This window comes from Anguilla rostrata, chromosome 1 (assembly GCF_018555375.3).
Source record: "Anguilla rostrata isolate EN2019 chromosome 1, ASM1855537v3, whole genome shotgun sequence".
Lineage (NCBI taxonomy): Eukaryota > Metazoa > Chordata > Actinopteri > Anguilliformes > Anguillidae > Anguilla > Anguilla rostrata.
Genome location: NC_057933.1, coordinates 66627439 through 66643994, shown reverse-complemented (window position 1 = coordinate 66643994; position 16556 = coordinate 66627439). Strand labels below are relative to the sequence as shown.

General features: G+C 39.7%; 2 protein-coding genes across 9 annotated transcripts in view; both read right to left on the bottom strand.

Moving 5' to 3' along the window:
* Positions 1 to 2768: 2768 nt before the first annotated feature.
* On the bottom strand, positions 2769 to 4491 carry bola1 (bolA family member 1). Of its 7 annotated transcripts, none has more exons than XM_064351201.1 (2): positions 4351 to 4491; positions 2769 to 3602 (listed from the first exon to the last, which is right to left on the bottom strand). In XM_064351201.1, the coding sequence occupies exon 2, from the start codon at positions 3565 to 3567 to the stop codon at positions 3121 to 3123; it is 447 nt and encodes a 148-aa protein (XP_064207271.1). In that variant the 5' UTR covers positions 3568 to 3602; positions 4351 to 4491; the 3' UTR covers positions 2769 to 3120. The 7 variants fall into 7 exon arrangements, with proteins under 7 accessions (XP_064207271.1, XP_064207308.1, XP_064207261.1 ...); XM_064351238.1 differs by having other exon boundaries at positions 2769 to 3504; positions 4351 to 4490; XM_064351191.1 differs by having other exon boundaries at positions 4379 to 4467.
* Positions 4492 to 5604: 1113 nt separating this feature from the next.
* sv2a (synaptic vesicle glycoprotein 2A) overlaps positions 5605 to 16556 on the bottom strand; it is a 40903-nt gene continuing 29951 nt past the window's right edge. For both annotated transcript variants that reach the window (XM_064351161.1, XM_064351150.1), the window contains exons 8-13: positions 16232 to 16320; positions 15409 to 15573; positions 15121 to 15254; positions 13242 to 13445; positions 12612 to 12771; positions 5605 to 11635 (exon numbers count right to left, since the gene is read on the bottom strand). In XM_064351161.1, the coding sequence (XP_064207231.1) occupies positions 11452 to 11635; positions 12612 to 12771; positions 13242 to 13445; positions 15121 to 15254; positions 15409 to 15573; positions 16232 to 16320 (936 nt within the window). In that variant the 3' untranslated portion in view covers positions 5605 to 11451. The remainder of the gene's footprint in view (positions 11636 to 12611; positions 12772 to 13241; positions 13446 to 15120; positions 15255 to 15408; positions 15574 to 16231; positions 16321 to 16556) is intronic.

Below are 16556 nucleotides of genomic sequence, written 5' to 3'. Positions count from 1 at the left end.
ACCACATACAACATGCCAACATGGCAGCCTACTGTAGTTCCAGAAAACAAATTCCTAATTAAAACTACACAACCTAAGAAATGAGTGATTAAAACAAAAATAGCTTTTGCTCAGATTCCTGCACACCAGTATGTTACGCAAACTAAGCAACGTCCTGTCATGTGACCTTCCCATCACCCACCTGTGTGGACTTCCCTCTTAATCCCCATTGATCCTTTTCTGCTTTGAACATTAGAGCTACTAAGTGTGACTAATTCTCCAACACAAGGATATTGTCTTCCCCATCAGTGCTTTCTTTTCCTGTTGCTGGCTTCCGGTCAGTTGATTTCGTTTTGTCATTTTGAGTAGTGCAACAAAAGAAGAGGTGGGGGAGTCCGACTTCAATGGTACCAGATAAACTTTAAAAGTACCTGTTGCTCACAGTAGAACAGTACTAACATAGGCTAAGTTTCTCTTCATAAACAGGCCATACCATCCTAGCAGACACAGAGCTGTGCAAAACGTGTTCAAAACCACCGTCTTACTGTTAAATCAGTGCGTGACTATTACAGTGGACCACGCTGCTGTTCCTCTGGGACAGAACCGAAGAGCAGACGGGGTGCCCAGTGGGGTTCTTACTCAGACGTCCATTTGGTGCCCCCCCCCCCAGCCTGGAGCGAGGCCAGCTGACCAGGGGAGCGCCTGTCCAGCACCGAGACGTAAATCAGGCCGGGGGCCTGCCTCAGAGTCCGCCCGCGGGAACAGGCCCGGGCCCCGGGTCCCAGCCCTGCCTGGCTCGGTTATTCCTGACCCTCTGACGCAGGGGCGCAGCGGTTCCCACTGGCAGCACCCACAGGCCGGGACAAGGGGGCGCCCCGGTGACCCCCCAGGAAAGCCACTGGCACAGCCAGACGTCAGAGCGGGCCCCGGGTAAACAGGCACTTGGATAAATACTTCTTGAGTGATTAGTCTGAACTCATTCAATGGGTCTGGGCACAGTACCTTTCTCAAGCGCACGCCACCTGGTATCTTTCACATACAACCCATTCAGTCACATGTTCCAGGCAGCTGCTGCCTCCTATTCCCAGTCTTCCCAGTTCTTCTCTTACACTCCCTGTGCCTGTATAAATAAGGACGCGTTTCAGCCGGGTCTTTAAAACGGCGTTATACTGCTCAGTGTGTTCTTGAGTTAGTCTTCAACATTTACAATTTTGACAGGGCCATAAAGTGGTTGTCACACTGTTGTCCTTCCAGAACGAGCGACACCAGCTGTGCCCCCTCCAGTAAAGCTTCTGCCAGCTGACAAGCCACATCCGTCACTAACTAGCTGTGCTGCACATTTACTCTAACGGATGAAGCTGCCACATTACCGTAGTTACCGTAGTTACGTAGTTAAGAATCAAAATGTTCAATTTATACACTGCACTGTTTGTTTATATTGGTGTTTTTGTTGCTGTAGTTATTTGACAATGGGGCAACAAGTCTGAGGGCAGAACTGCTTTCTTGCACAACCGTTCACTCAAACTCAAAGTCTGAGACACAGTCAACAAACCACATTTCAATAACAAACAGCGTGTCTGATATATTTGTGCCAGACCCATTAGAATTATAATTTATTTTGGAGTTAACTGTCAACTGTATTCATGGCAGGCACACAAGAAAGCTAGAACTGAAGCATTTCCAACAGTTGATCAAGTTAATCTTCTTGCTTTGGTTTTATTTTAGGTATTGCCAAATGAACCACAATACATTTCTCCTTATCAGCAGTTCTTACCAGAGATTAAGTGTAAATCCTTGGTGAGAGTATTTAATGCAAAAGAGTACTTATACAGTAAGGCTGAACAAAAAACCTTTACCAGCTGTCATATTCTGCAAACTATGTTAAGGAATAAATGTTTCTCACATGTATCAATGCAAGTACTACTGGTGTAACTATCACGACGGTTCAACAAAAAGGAAAAATAAAATATAACTATATTTATATATATAAATATATTTTACATCATAACTTCTTAAAGGAGGACTATAATTTCTAAATGACAATGTGCACACAAAGAAACTACAGAGGGGATAAAAACTCTGATTAAATTAGCATGTTCCCCTGTTTACTTTCAATGCTTATCCTCATGTTCACTGTATGAAATATATTGACAAGTACTGCCCCCTGGTGGGAAGACCTGAAATATGATTAACCCTTCAAACACCAGTCATTTCAGCTGTTGCAGCTATGTGTTATATGTCAAATAGATTTTTATGCAAGCTATATTATTACAACCATCCCCTATATGGGTTTGCTCTCATAGCTAGCAGTTTTTTTCTTATATTCAGAAAAATGTTTGTTTGGCTATTCAAGCTTTGGCAGATGTGAAGATTCGGTTCTGAACCTTTCTGTGCGTCAAAACAGGTTGTTGCCGATATACGATGATCCTTAATTGATATTATCTAATGTTCCTGGAAAATGATGAATATGAACCTCAAGAATCCTTTGCACATGCATATTATTAAATGCCAAAGGGGTACATAAATCACAAAACCTGTAATGGAAAAAAGTCCCAAGTGTACTTTGTACTTTGTCTCTGCTGTAATTACTTACATTGCAGCAACATAATTCAATTTAGCTTTTGTCTCCACTCTACACAATCTGCTACACAGCTCAGTAGGCAGAAAGGTCCACACACATAATATCATGGTTCCTATCCCCACTGTAGAGATGAATGTTTGCCTGTCTGGCTTCCACCAAAAAATTTTTTTTCTAAATATGAAATGAACACACAGTCGATCATCAAACCTAAGATTAAATATTCCCATAGCCTCTGTATCTTTAATTGAAGTTTCACATAGCCAGTCTTTGCATTCAGTGATGTAAGCAATACCTGCAGCTCCTCTTCTTTTCAGAATGGATCTAAAGACATTCTAAGTGCATTTGTCTCAGCTTCTTCATTCTAGATTAGGGTGTGAAATAGTTTAATGCTTCACTCATGTAACGATGCAAGGTTAGGGCTAGCTCTTTGTTACAATATACTGTCGGACTGACCACGGTTTGAGGACGTTAAAAAGTTCCAGTAAAAGTGTGACTGATACAAGACCTCATACAAGCCCCGGCATTTGAGCATGGAAAGCATCATCAGTAGCGCTCATGGTTCATTCTCGGCCAGCCTTCAGCTTGTCGGCCACAGTGCTGTCATGCTTGGAGCCCCCCATGCAGGGCGGGCTCTTGGCTAAACTGGGGTTGCTGTCCCACTGCTGGGGGGTCTTCGCCTGGATGGCGAGGGCATGGACTAGGGTGCTAAGCTCCTCGCGCAGGGCTTCGTTGACCAGACGGTGGCGCTGCAGCAGGGACAGCCCCTCAAAGCGCTTGCTCACCACCAGCACCCGGAAGTGAGACTCAGACCCCGGGGGCACGGCGTGCATGTGGCTCTCGTTCATCACCTCAAGGTGGTCGGGCTCCAGAGCTTGGCTCAGTTTGGCCCTTATGGTGCTCTCCACAGGCCGGCTGGGGTCCATCTGAGGCCGAAATCTGGCGGTCTGGCGGGAGAAGGTAAGGGTGTTGGCAGCAGGTCGCGCACAGCGCAAGACACTGGGCAGCATCAGAGGACAGTGGGGGGTTTCCCAGCAATTACAGCCTGGAAAACAACATTTGAGCTTTACTTATTGTGATTTGAACAATGTTAAAGAGGAGAAATGCACTATTAATTCATCTAAAATTTGAACAATGTCATGAAAACGTGATGACACGCCGATGACAAAGAAAACTGCCTTTTGTAAAATGTCTTTCTCAGTGATTTTCTTTAAAAAACCATGACAAAACGAAACATACAATAGCTAAAATACATATAGGCCAATCGTCTCTAAACACCATCTAATTACCGTAAAATAAAATGGTTATCTTGTTAAACCCACCGGTTAACGTTGTTCTGGATGGATTAGGTCTATGGATAGCTAGTCTAACGTCGTTGAAATTAATCAGTCTGCTAGCAAACTAGATAGCAAGCGTTAACGAAAAATGTCAGTTATCTAGGTAAATATAACGGTTACGTCAGTTATATGTAACATCAGCCAGAAAGTATCCAAAAGTAGAATTAGCTAACTCTGTTATCGGTCTGTCTTACCACTTGCTTGCTAGCACTAGCAGCAAGCAATGATTCGTCAGTTAGCTAGCGAGCGTTGAGCTAGACTTGCTAGTTAGCTTCCGTAGTTCTTGACTACCTGGCTAAATGCTACATCGATTATGTCAAACGTTCTTGAAACAAAGCAAAACGTAATAAACCAAAATAAAGATTGACATAACAGAAATATTACAACGATGGTATGAAAAGTCGTGCCTGTATAGCCAGATAGCTTGCAAGTAAAGTTAAATAGCAAACAACTCACCTTATACCAGCCTTATACAAGCACTGACCTAGCAGTAGGAGCTGCAGTCTCCATAGTCGCATGCGCACAATGATCCACCGCGTTGAGAAGTGGAATTTGTAGTTTTGAGAACTTGTTATATGGACCGTCAGTGAGCTCCACATCGTTTGGGGCGAACACATAATTTCTTTGTTATTCTACAATTGTAGATTTGTCAACAAACAAGTCAAATGTGGTTAAAATGCAGCTTCTCAACTTTTATTGTACTACCATGCAGAAATTATAGCAATTTTTATAGAGTACAGAAGTATCTTATCTGCTCGGTTTCTATCATGTGGCACTTAACTCATTGGACGGCACTTAATCCAACAGCAAGACAATGCCTCCAAACATATTGCTAGAGCAACAAGAGTTTTTAAAAGCCAAACATGGAAAAATGCCCAAGTCATTCACTTGAAGATGGCTGCAGTACAGGCCTAGCAGAGCAGCACCAGAGGATTCTTGGCACCTGGTGATGTCTATGGGCCTCAGACTTCAAGCAGTCATTGCATGCAAAGGATATGCAAAAAAGTACCAGACATGACTACTTTCATTTATAACATTAATCTGTCCCAATAGATCTGTAGAGAGCTCTTGACGCTTAAGGATATAATTTCCCTCGCCTCAAGACCTGCTTGAGTTTCAAAAGTCTCCATTTTGTGACTGATGATCATCGTTACATGTATCATTTTTTATTTCGAGTTGAATGACTTCTTAGCCACGGAGTGATAATTTAAATAGAACTGTAAAGAAGCATTAGACGTTACATACGATTATCATACCACGGCTATTAACCAATCATATTTGTTTTATGATTACAAATCTAAAACGTTGGAGTACAGAGCTAAATCAAGAAGAAAAAATGTCTTTGTCCCAAACATTATAGAGCATACTATATCTATTTTTTCAAAATATTTTTAAACCTAATAGCAGTCATGAGCCTAGTTTTATATGTATTACCTGAAAACATAATAGTACCTACTACACAATGAAAAGGGAATCCTGATATGAAATAAGATGTCCAAATGTATATACGTAGCGGTGAACTACTGCTATCTGCTCACTCTGGTAGATTCAGTGCTAATGGCCATGTTTTTAAGACCTGCTCTCAAATGGTCCCTGTACAGTAGCATAACATTTGGTAGTAATTAATTCTAAATTATGGCAATGAAATCTAAAGAAGTTTCAGCAAACACAAGGTAAAGTACTGTCTTGAATAAAAAAGAAACACAAATACATGTTTGTATATCTTTATTTACTGCATTGTATGGTTAACTCCATTGTAATACTGAAAAATTTAATTGCACAAGTCAAGAGTGCAGATTGCCGCATGGTTACCAAAATAAAAAAGAAAAATCTTGCACAAACCTTAATACACCACCTTCATTGTTTTACAGTAAAATATTCTCCATATCTAGAAGTACTTAGTATTGATGTATTTATTTATGATGTAACTTTTTCAAATTTGATTTACAAAACACACAAAATAAAGACAACATATTATAGTATCTGGTCAGTAAGCATGTTTTGTTTTGTCTTTTTAGTTATTGTTTCCACATATTTATACTTGTACATACAAACACCTACACTTTCTACAGCACAGTACAATTATAACGTGTTGAATTTTCAGTCACATTTAAATAATGTCTGTTCTTTTAAAATTTGACAGCTGCTGTAGCAGTCCTGGTGGGCTCTTCTGATGACAATGTGGATATTGGCCAATTCAGTTTTTAAAGAGTGAGCACCAACTCTGGGCTTGGGCAAAGATTTCACAATGTGCTTTCACTATGGCTGGGCAGTGCAGAGCAGAGAACATGTTGATTATTGCTTTGTTTACTTTGCACCTACAGTATGATTGTTATTCATAATTTCATTACAATCAGTGACAACCTCAACAGGGAAACACTAAAGCAGCATACTGTCCACAAAAATAGAAAAGTCATACAGCTCAACTAAAGTTCATTCGATAAATACCATACATGGATTAATGTAATACCATACAATAGCCTCAGATCAACATCCTGGTTTGAAATTTAGTGGTTGCTTCAAAGACAAAACACAGAGAAAACATGGCAGTTAGATTTACAGATAATTAATATGCATCCACACTAATTGTAAAACAGGTATTGTAATACCAAGTAAACTTTAAACATCTACTTTGAAAGAGTGTGTGCGCGGGCAGGGTATGTTAGAAAATTGCAACTGACCCATTTAACATTTCAGTGATAGCTCCTTAGTGTACAATGTCAGATAATATTCAGTCTGCTATTTGCTAAACTGGGAGAATATGAGAAAATATAATTAATTATTGTACAACATAGTCTCCCAGGCAATGAAACATTGTTATGAACACAGACAAGGGCTATCCATAATTGTGCACAAAGTTGGGTCCGATACACATTTGGGAGAGGGAGTGTTTCCAAGGTGATGCACAAGTATGGGACAGCATGTATTATTGGAAACACCACATGCTTTGGCCTTAGGGCAAATAGGCAATATAGGTGATCAAATAGAGGATATAAGACATTGGCCACTACTTTCTCCAGACCACTGCCTGTTACTTAAGATATTGCATGCAGTTCTCCATATACACAACAAATGATCAGGTTTAGACCAGACCAGACATTTAAGTTCCAACTATGTGTAACTATTTGATAACTCATTCTATGGAAATAACAGAAATTCTCTATATTTGTGCTTGCCTGCATTGCACGGAGACAAGTGCACCATAACACATCTATTAATCCTCCTGTGCTGTGGTTTTCTTTTTGAACTGTAGTTATATGGCTACTATCCTACAAACAATTGGCAGTAAAAGAATGTGATAATTTAGTTTATCCAGCTCAAATCATGTGTGTGTACCACAGTAAAATCACCAGGCATGACATACCCCCATAAGTGAAAGACACTCTAAACCAAGAGTCACAGTTTATTTTCTATTTACACATTTGAAAATTACAAAAAAACATTTAAATATTGATATATATGTATGTACCAGAATGGGTATGCCATTATACTGTATCTGGGTATCAGGAGAGGAACAGTAAATGTTTTGACCTATGCCAGGCTGCAGTGTACATAAATTCAGTAGATTCAACTGAGATTACACTCCCTTCCTCAAAAGGACAGCAAAATATAGTTTAAAAAATGTTTCAGTATGAGTACATCATGAGTATTAGTTCTTAAACCCACACACTTTGAGGAGTTGGATCTAAACAATGTGTTTCACTCCACAAAATAAAATCATTATTCCAGACTAAGATACAAAGACCTGCGAATAAGTTCCCAGTCAATTCAACAGTTCCATGTCTGCCCACACATGGGTTACAAGCTTATCAAAAAGTGCTTTTGTTTGGTCCAATGACCGAAGTTGCAGACTGAAAATTGCGCCAAAATGATGTATGTTCCGGCCATGGCTGTCAAATAGAATAGCTTTTCTTCAGAACTTGTAGTGTTCAGGGAACTGCTGTTTTATATGATCGTACTCAGTGCTTCAGAATTTATTACACATGCATATGATTTCTATATTTTTGAGTTACCTTTATCATCTTTATCTTTTGGTCAAAAGTTAAGCTTCAAGAAAAATGCACTCACTTTGGCAAGGTGGTTAAAGATGTAAGCATATCCACCCCATGCCAGTTAACTCACATTATTCCACATAAAAAGGAATAATTTACAACAGGCCATGACAAAAAAAGAAAGATAAACGTAAGCACACACTCAATTACACACCCACACACACAGTTACGTGTAAACATGATTCTGTTTCTCTATTTTATCAGCAAATAAGACACTAAGAAAACGAGAACAGTATAACATATGCAAGCTCTGCATATCAATAAAATACATTTGTTCTCATCTGTTATTAAACACACTTCTAGTCAAAAATAATGGATATAATAAGGAAAACTGCTTGACAGTTTTAATACTGTGTAACATGAATCAAAATTTAATTGAATATTTTTTCTGTAGTATATTATTTTCTTGATACCTATAGCAATATTTTATACACAGACTGAATGAATGCATCACACCTAATCATATGTTCATGTTTTATGTACAGTGCAGTCTGTAAATATTTGGACAGGGACACAATTTTTGTTGTTTGGGCCCCGTACCCCAGTACATTGAATATGAAATTAAACAATTGATATGAGGTTGAGGTGCAGACGGTCAGCTTTAATACAAGGGTATTCATATCCACATCCAGTGATCTTTGTAGCAATTACAGCCTTTTATATACACAGTCTCTCCATTTTAGGGGACCAAACATAATCGGACAAATTAACATAATCTTAGATAAAGTAATCATATTTAGTACTAAGTTGCAAACCCTTTGCATTCAATGGCTGTCTGAAGTCGGTGACCCATAGACATCACCAAACACTCGGTATCTTCCTGGTGATGCTCTGCCAAGCCTGTTGACCTGTTTCACAGTTGAAAATGGGTTTTTCTTCACAAGCGAAAGTATTCTTTGGTCATCCACCACAGTGCTCTTCTGTAGTCTACCAGATTATTTCCAATTGCTGAGCCCACCAGAGCACTCTTGCTTCTTAACAATGTGCCAAACAGTTTATTTTGACACATACAATATTTTATGTCTCTGATAGACTTATCCAGATTTTTACACCCCATGATGACCTGCTCTACTGGCATTCACACTTCTTTGGTCCTCATGTTGAGAGACAACAGCAACAGACTCCAAATGCAAATGCAACACCTAGACTCAACTCTAGAGCTTGTGCTATCTTTTTTTGTGCATGGACGAATGATCCATGAACTCAAAGCTGGTCAAGAAAAAGCTGAGCAGCCAATTGTCCAATTATTTGTGGTCCCCCAAAATAGGGAAATGTGTAACAAAGGGCTGCATTTCCTACGATATGGATGTAAAGACCCTCAAATGAAAGCCGACAGGCAGCACTTTAACCATTTCAAATCCAATGCGCAGGAATAGAGTCAAAACAACAAAAAAAGTGTCACTGTCCCAGTACTTACGGATTTACTGCACTGTGCATATGTATTTTGTACATTATATACAAAAAACCGAACAAAAACACTTAGCTGTATTTTTCAAACTGCTTGTGCTTGTTCTTAATATAATATTTACATTTCTTGGAGAACTCATATATTCTCTGTGTGTTTAAGTGCTTATTTTCAATGTGATTAACTGAAAATAATTGACAAAATAAAATAAGAATGAAAAACAGAGTCATCTTGAGGGAATGAATACTGAGGTCATCTGTGCTTTTAAATTGAGTTGGACTAGAATTTTTGATGGATCACAACTACATTTTAAAATTTCACATCTGGAGAAACACAATGATACCACTTATTACAATGGGGGTGGAATGACCACATGGTAAGGGGTGTGTGCAAAGCATCACATGTTTACATTAGTAACTTGAAACCAGTAAAATTACATATTGTATGGTATATATTCCTTGGAATTATATGTCACAAAAGGTGGTACTGAGTAAGAGCTTACAATGTGGCAAATGAATAGATCTGTGGAAATAGAAAGTCAATTGTTTTAGACTGCATAATTGTTGTTTTTGCATTCCATGGTACAATTGCATAAATCAATATATTGAAAGTACAGACACAGAAAGGATGTTTTTGTTGTCTATTTACAGATTCCCTTGCTAGCTGAATTGCATGGGCACTATTTCAAAAATATTTACACATCCAGCTTTTAAACACAAAAAGTTTAGTTGTATTTAGCAATGAGTGTTTTGCACCTACATGTTTGCGACGAATAATATTGTAAGTGATAGTATACAATTGCTAAATGTGTGTTCATAAGGTAAATATATACAACCATAAAAAGACTTTAAAAGTAAAAATGTGATTCTGGGAGCATACCAAGGATTGGAACTGCGGTTAGAAGGCAACTTAAATCGAGGACAAATTTTTGATTTCAATTACTCATATTCTACAAAGTGAGAAACTGCCAAACAACTGTACTGTGAAAATAAGAGATGGATGGTTGGAGCATTAAGACAAATGGCTAATTTGTCACACAAATACCAACAAAATATAAAAGAAGTTCTGTTTAAAAAAATATTTAAAAATCAAACATGCAGAAAAGAAAAAACCTCAATTTTAGAATGAACTTCAAATCTAATTTATGGATGGTTCTTGTGTGATGTGTTTAAGATATGAATGTGTTTAAGATATGAACTTATCAAGCTTCATCCCCACATTCTGAAAGTGATAAAGTCAAACTGGATTGTGCCACGCCTATAAAATGGCAGTTAGTAGGCTAGAAATTTCATTTGAAAAGGAAGTGACAATGAATGACAAGGGGGTGGGGGAACCCATTACACAGCCAAAGTCCAGCTTCAACCCTGTAGGCCAGCAATCACAGGACACAAACTCACCATATACTGGATTTGCACTGATTTGGCTCAGCCCTTCATATACAGTCAGTTCATATACCAATGTGATTAGAAATGGACAACTTGAGAAACTTGCTGGAGGAAGAGGAGAAGAGCAGACTTTACTAAATAACTGGAGTGAAATCTTGGGTCCCATCAAGGCTAGATAGAGCCCAGACACAAGTGCTGTCAGGCCTTCCTGTCATAGTTGGTTGAGACCCAAATGTGCTGCGTGATTTATACAATGTAAATGATTTAAAGAAATGTATGAGTGTGTAATATAAATAAACTGAATGTTGTTTCAGATTTCTGGCCTCCCTCGCATAAAAAAACCTCTGAGTGTTGGCATTTCTTAAAGTCACGGACGCCACCATTTATTACATTCTACCTATGTGCAGTCAAATTACATCATTAAGCAGTTCTGCTGTAATATTTTGTAAAAATGGGAACTACCATGAAAAGCAAGATTACACCACAATTTCAATGTCCAAGCATTTCTTAGGATGAAAAGCAGTACAAAGAACATTTGATTTCAGTTGTTGCTGTTAGATTGTGAAATGGTTTGTATACTTCACAATTTATATGACTATTGTGATGGTAACCGGAACTTGTGGTTTTAACAGATTTCTACACATCCCAATTCACAGTCACCAGGGATTAAGGGGGAAAGTAATTAAGTTGTGGTTGCCCCGTTGGTGCCCCAACACTACTGTAGAACCTGGCCCCGTGTCTCTGGCAGTTTAAGAGCCAGGTAGCTGCCAGCAGCCAGTGCCCCTGAGGCAAACATGATGGGCACAGCCTTGGTGATGCCCACAAAAGATGTGAAAATGCTGATGCCCAGGACGGCTGCCAGCTTGCACAGCGCATTCAGAAAACCAAATGCTGTGGTCCTGTGAAGAAAGAGAGAGTTACATTTACAGTGAGAGTGTGTATTAAACTGTGTTGCAATGTTCTATATTGACAAATAGACAGATGCCTAGGATGCTCCATTTCCAAAAGTTACAAGTAAGAGACCTGGGCATGTTCCTGTTATATCATAGTCTGATTCCTAAACTTTGGTGGCCAGGGATTTTCTAGGGTTACAGTTAATGCACCATGAAGACACAGGCAAGGATATGGTGACAATGTCATTATAATTATCTCATATGATGTTACCAACAATCATGAACATATACAGCATAGTACTGTATACAATATTATATAATATGCCTGACAATTTGAAAATAGGCATTCACTTAAGCTAAATTATTCAGTTCAATGTTGTGTTTTTCCTACCATCAGTTAAGTTGGGCTTCTAAAAAAAACCACCCAGCTACAGGAAACCAATTGGGAACAACTGCTGAAGCCAATGCTAATGAAATACTTGCGGAAGTGCAGCCCGACCACAGGGTGGTGCTGTGATCTGGCTTGATGGTTATTTCTCCGCTCCATGCATGCAGTATCTGTGTAAGTTTGCCTAAGGCGTACAAGCCTGGCATTTACTCAAAAAAGGCAAATGTCTGTCTCACATCAGTATGACAAGAACACAGTTGTTCGTTAGAGGTGAAATCCAGTAACAAACTATTTATTGGCAAAGTTTCCACGGCGGGGCTCATCGAAAATAGCTAACAAGGCAAACTAACAGACCAACAGGGATATTTTTTTAAAAATTTCCTCATATTCCCCGAATGAATGTCAGGCATACTGAATTATCTCTAGTAGCAATATTGACAGGGAGGCTGTGTCATTTGGAGCCAGGGGGAAGGGGACATTCCTTGGTGTGATGCTGCAGAGTCTCTTTTAGACTGTGAAGGTAGAAGAACAAGTGGGCTTACACTGGACAGAAAGCAGCTAATTCCCTGATAAGAGCGAGCGCTCCAGGTTTACCTTTTATCAGACGGATAGAGCTCCACCGTCAGCACATCCAGGGAATTCCAGGAGGCGATGATGATGCCGCCGAAGAGGCAGAGTAGGGCGATCATGGCCGACTCGCTGCTGCCGAACGACAGGAAGAAGCAGCTGATGCATGACATCATACTGGAGCCCGCTGCGGAGAGCAGGGGAGGGAAGGAAGGGGAGAGAGACAACAGCACAAAAGAAAGAAGAAACAGGCCAAAATTAGGCGGGAGAACTAAGTAGTGATTAAAAGACTAAGAACTAATTGTTTGACTTTAAGAACTTACAAAAATAACTACAGTGCTCATTATTTTAATTGCTGCTCATTTTCACCGCTCATTATCATATCCAGTTAATTAGCTGACAGTTAAAAGCAATACTAACAATGATTAAATAAGTGAGAAGACAAAGGAAAATCTTCATCCTTCAGCCCATGTGTAACCAGTGTTTAAGGCAAATAAAATCCATGTGCTTCTATTTCAAGAGCAAAATATACAATTTTAGGGAATAATATTCAGGTGCTATTTTGTGAGAAATAAAACCTTCTCAGGTAGACATAATGGACCCGCATAGCTGAAAGTATTATGTCAGCAGCTGAAGCCATGGAGGCCATTCTCATACCCAGCATCCTCAGCCGTCCAATCTTGTCCATTAGCAGGGCAGACACAATGTTCCCAGGCAGCACGGCTAGCGTGCCCAGGAAGCTAACGAAGTAGATCATGTAGGCGTTGTTGTCATCGCTGAAGTCCAATATGCAGCCCTCTTTATTATGCAGAAATGTACTGTTGATGAGCTTGCTGTTGACAAGCCTGTACTTAAACAGATCTGAAAGCGAGCAAGCGAGAGAGAGACAGAGAGAGAGAGAGAGAGAGAGAGAGAGAGAGAGAGAGAGAGATTGTTTGGCCGACAGATTTCTAGGATCAACTAGTATGTCTTCATTACTGCATTACTGTAACTGGAGGGGAGTTATGACAGAAACCTTTATCTCCAGCTTTTCTCAGGGAAAAAGCGCTTATCCTCTGCTAACAGGTAACAATTTAATGCCACATAAGTAAAGAATGGCTCCTGCTTCACATTGCACTGCCAAACAGAATGAGCCATGAGTATGGCTCATTCTATTCATATGACTCCACTGTAGGCCTACAATCTGCAATTTGTTTATCATGTACTATATCATCACTGGTTATCAAAATGTACATGTAATGTTAGTAAAACACATTTTTTAAAACAATTTTGTATAATCCCTCTTTTCCTCACCATTTTGGAATGCCAAATCACATATTTATCAGTTCTCATAGTCGCAACCAGTGCTTTCATATATGTGAGCGTAGACAAGCTCTCCCTGAAGCACAGGAAGTCACCAGCACTTCTATTCAAAATTCAGGCTAATGCTAACAGGAGTTGGATGAAGACACTAATGCAGCTGCACAGGCAGACTCACGGGCCCCCGATCAACCAGCATGGGTCAGGATGGTGAGCGATTAGACCCTGTTACCCTGGCCAGCCGAAACCCTCTTATCGCTGTGCGATACTACAGCCAAAGCTGTGTAGCCCTGAGGGGCTGCCAGTCGCAGTTAACACTGGCACAGTTCAAACTGTGGGGTCCATCCTTGCAATAGAACAGCGCCTTAACAAGATGAGCCACCCAGCTTCAACACAATAATAAGACACAGTGGTACCTGTAAATGCACATTACCCTGGTACTTTACACAACACAGCAGCTTTAGTGAACAATAGATATCTGATAATAAACTATTGATTACAATGGAAAATTATAAAGAATATGAGAACATGTAGCAGCCTGGTCAGTATATGAAAGCTATTTTCTCCTGTTGGGTCACAGTCACACAGTTAAATAAATATATGCATGAGTACATGTTCAAATTTGACTACAGCATGCACCATGAGTTACAGTACTCAGCTGCTTTTGGTATTCTATTCACTATCCTGATAAGTGAGAGTTTAACCTCGTAGAAAAATATTGCATTGTAACATTGAACTTAATTTATTTTGGTTATTGATAACCTGACTTGGAAAGATTTAGACTTTCACCGCCTCCCTCTGTGGCCTTTGTGCTTGAAAAATTAAAAATCAATCAGCCCATGACTGGAATTGATGTTTTCACAGTTCTGCTTTCATTTGCAAATGAGATGGCAACAGGCCAGGGTTGCTAAGCTACTGTACTACTGAATAAACTGATTTTAATTAATAAGGCCTAGCCTATGCACGCAACTGAAACAATAAAAGTCAAAATAATAATAAGGAATTAATTTTAAATGTCAGTATCACAGCCCTTGTCTTGATAGGAGTCTTCAATATATCTTACACCCATTACACCAATTACCTACAATGGCACCTCCTGACATCGAGTACACAGTACTGAATTAACTGCTATTAATTGTTACTGACCCAAATACCAAAATAACAGAACAACTGAAACACAGAATATAGAATATATAATCTCTATCCCTTCTTTAGCAATAGAAACCCGGAGTCTCACCTGTGTTATAGAAAAGGGTGGAAATGAAGGTGCAGTTTTTGAAGAAAGTGTTGCTAGATGTGATGTCCTCAAAGTAGCATTCCTCAAACACAGAGTCCTCAAACAGCATGGACTTCATCTTCAGGTTCATGAACCTTCCAGGAAGAAAGAGCAGATTACCATGTGTAACCAAACAACATTCAAGAGCCATGAAACCCTATGCAGATGGGGGGCATTCCTCTGCTTCCTGCTGTCCTGGGTCTCATGGTACCCTTGCTTAACATGGACATATATGCTGGCAGGACTCACTTGTCATTGAAGTATTGACCATTGCGATGGACCTGGTTCTCCAAGGTGAAGTTGAAGGTGACATGTTCCACCCTCTCCTTGATGAAGACCTTGGTGCGTGAGGAATACTCCTGCCTCTGCAGATATTTGATCATGTCGGGGAACCACACGGTCAGACCATAGTAACTGTAGATTAGAGAAAAGGGTTAGGGAGTTTACAAGCAGCTTATAACATCGTGAGCAATATAATCTTATGGCCTTCGTAAACTGTGTAATTCAGATGTGTATTCTCACTTAACAGACCAATAAAAAGAGCTGATGCCTTCCTAAATCTGTTTTTGATTAAATTCAGGAAGTGACATTAACTATCATCAGTTTATAACAACATTTAAGACTCTGCCATTAGACAGGAAGAAAAGGGAGCATTGGGAGACATATTCTTGCTATTTTTGCCTCATAATGCAATCATTTTAAACTCCCTTCTCTCTTATAGTCGCTTGTCCTTTTGTACTACTGGTCTCTGACTAATATAATGTGAATCTAATGAATATATGTTTTACGCAGAAACAAAAGGTTGCTTTGGTCACTCATTTTCCATTTGAAAGGGTTGCCATTCCAAATCATAGCATTACATATGAGCTTGGCAAAATAAAATCAAAGCGAAAGGATACAGCACTTCACGTGAGCGTCTAGTGTCTCAAGCAGTGTTAGGTTCTGTTTCAGATCTGTAGCGTGCAGAGACTGTAACTGAATCAAAAGTAATACTGCATTTGTATGTGCACGTGATGTCATGGTGACTAGCGTAAGTACGTGTCTGAGACGAGCGCAGACTCATTGCCCTCACCTGAAGGACATGCTGAACCATATGGCCATCAGTATGAGCGTGGTGCGGCGATACTCGGGGGAGAAACAGGCCTGAAAATTTCCCCACACCTGCAGGGACCAAACAAAGGAGCTAATTCCACACACCATACAGTCTAGAAGTAGACCACTGCAGAAGAAGTGCACTGGTTCACCCCTTTAATATATAAGACCACAGTAAATCAGTGTCATATCGGTATTACAATACTCAGGGTATTGCTTTTGGTAAGAGGTGTGCAAAGCAAAGGTTCACTGTGTTCGAACAAAAGAATATTTATTGTTGTACACAACATAACATCGCCACTTTT

Bases quoted from the DNA above. Each gene is read 5' to 3' on its own strand.
- bola1 (XM_064351191.1), bottom strand. From the start codon at position 4,412: ATGCGACTATGGAGACTGCAGCTCCTACTGCTAG. The intron at 3,603-4,378 runs GTCAGTGCTTGT...GTTGTTTTCCAG, and splicing joins ACTGCAGCTCCTACTGCTAG to GCTGTAATTGCTGGGAAACC.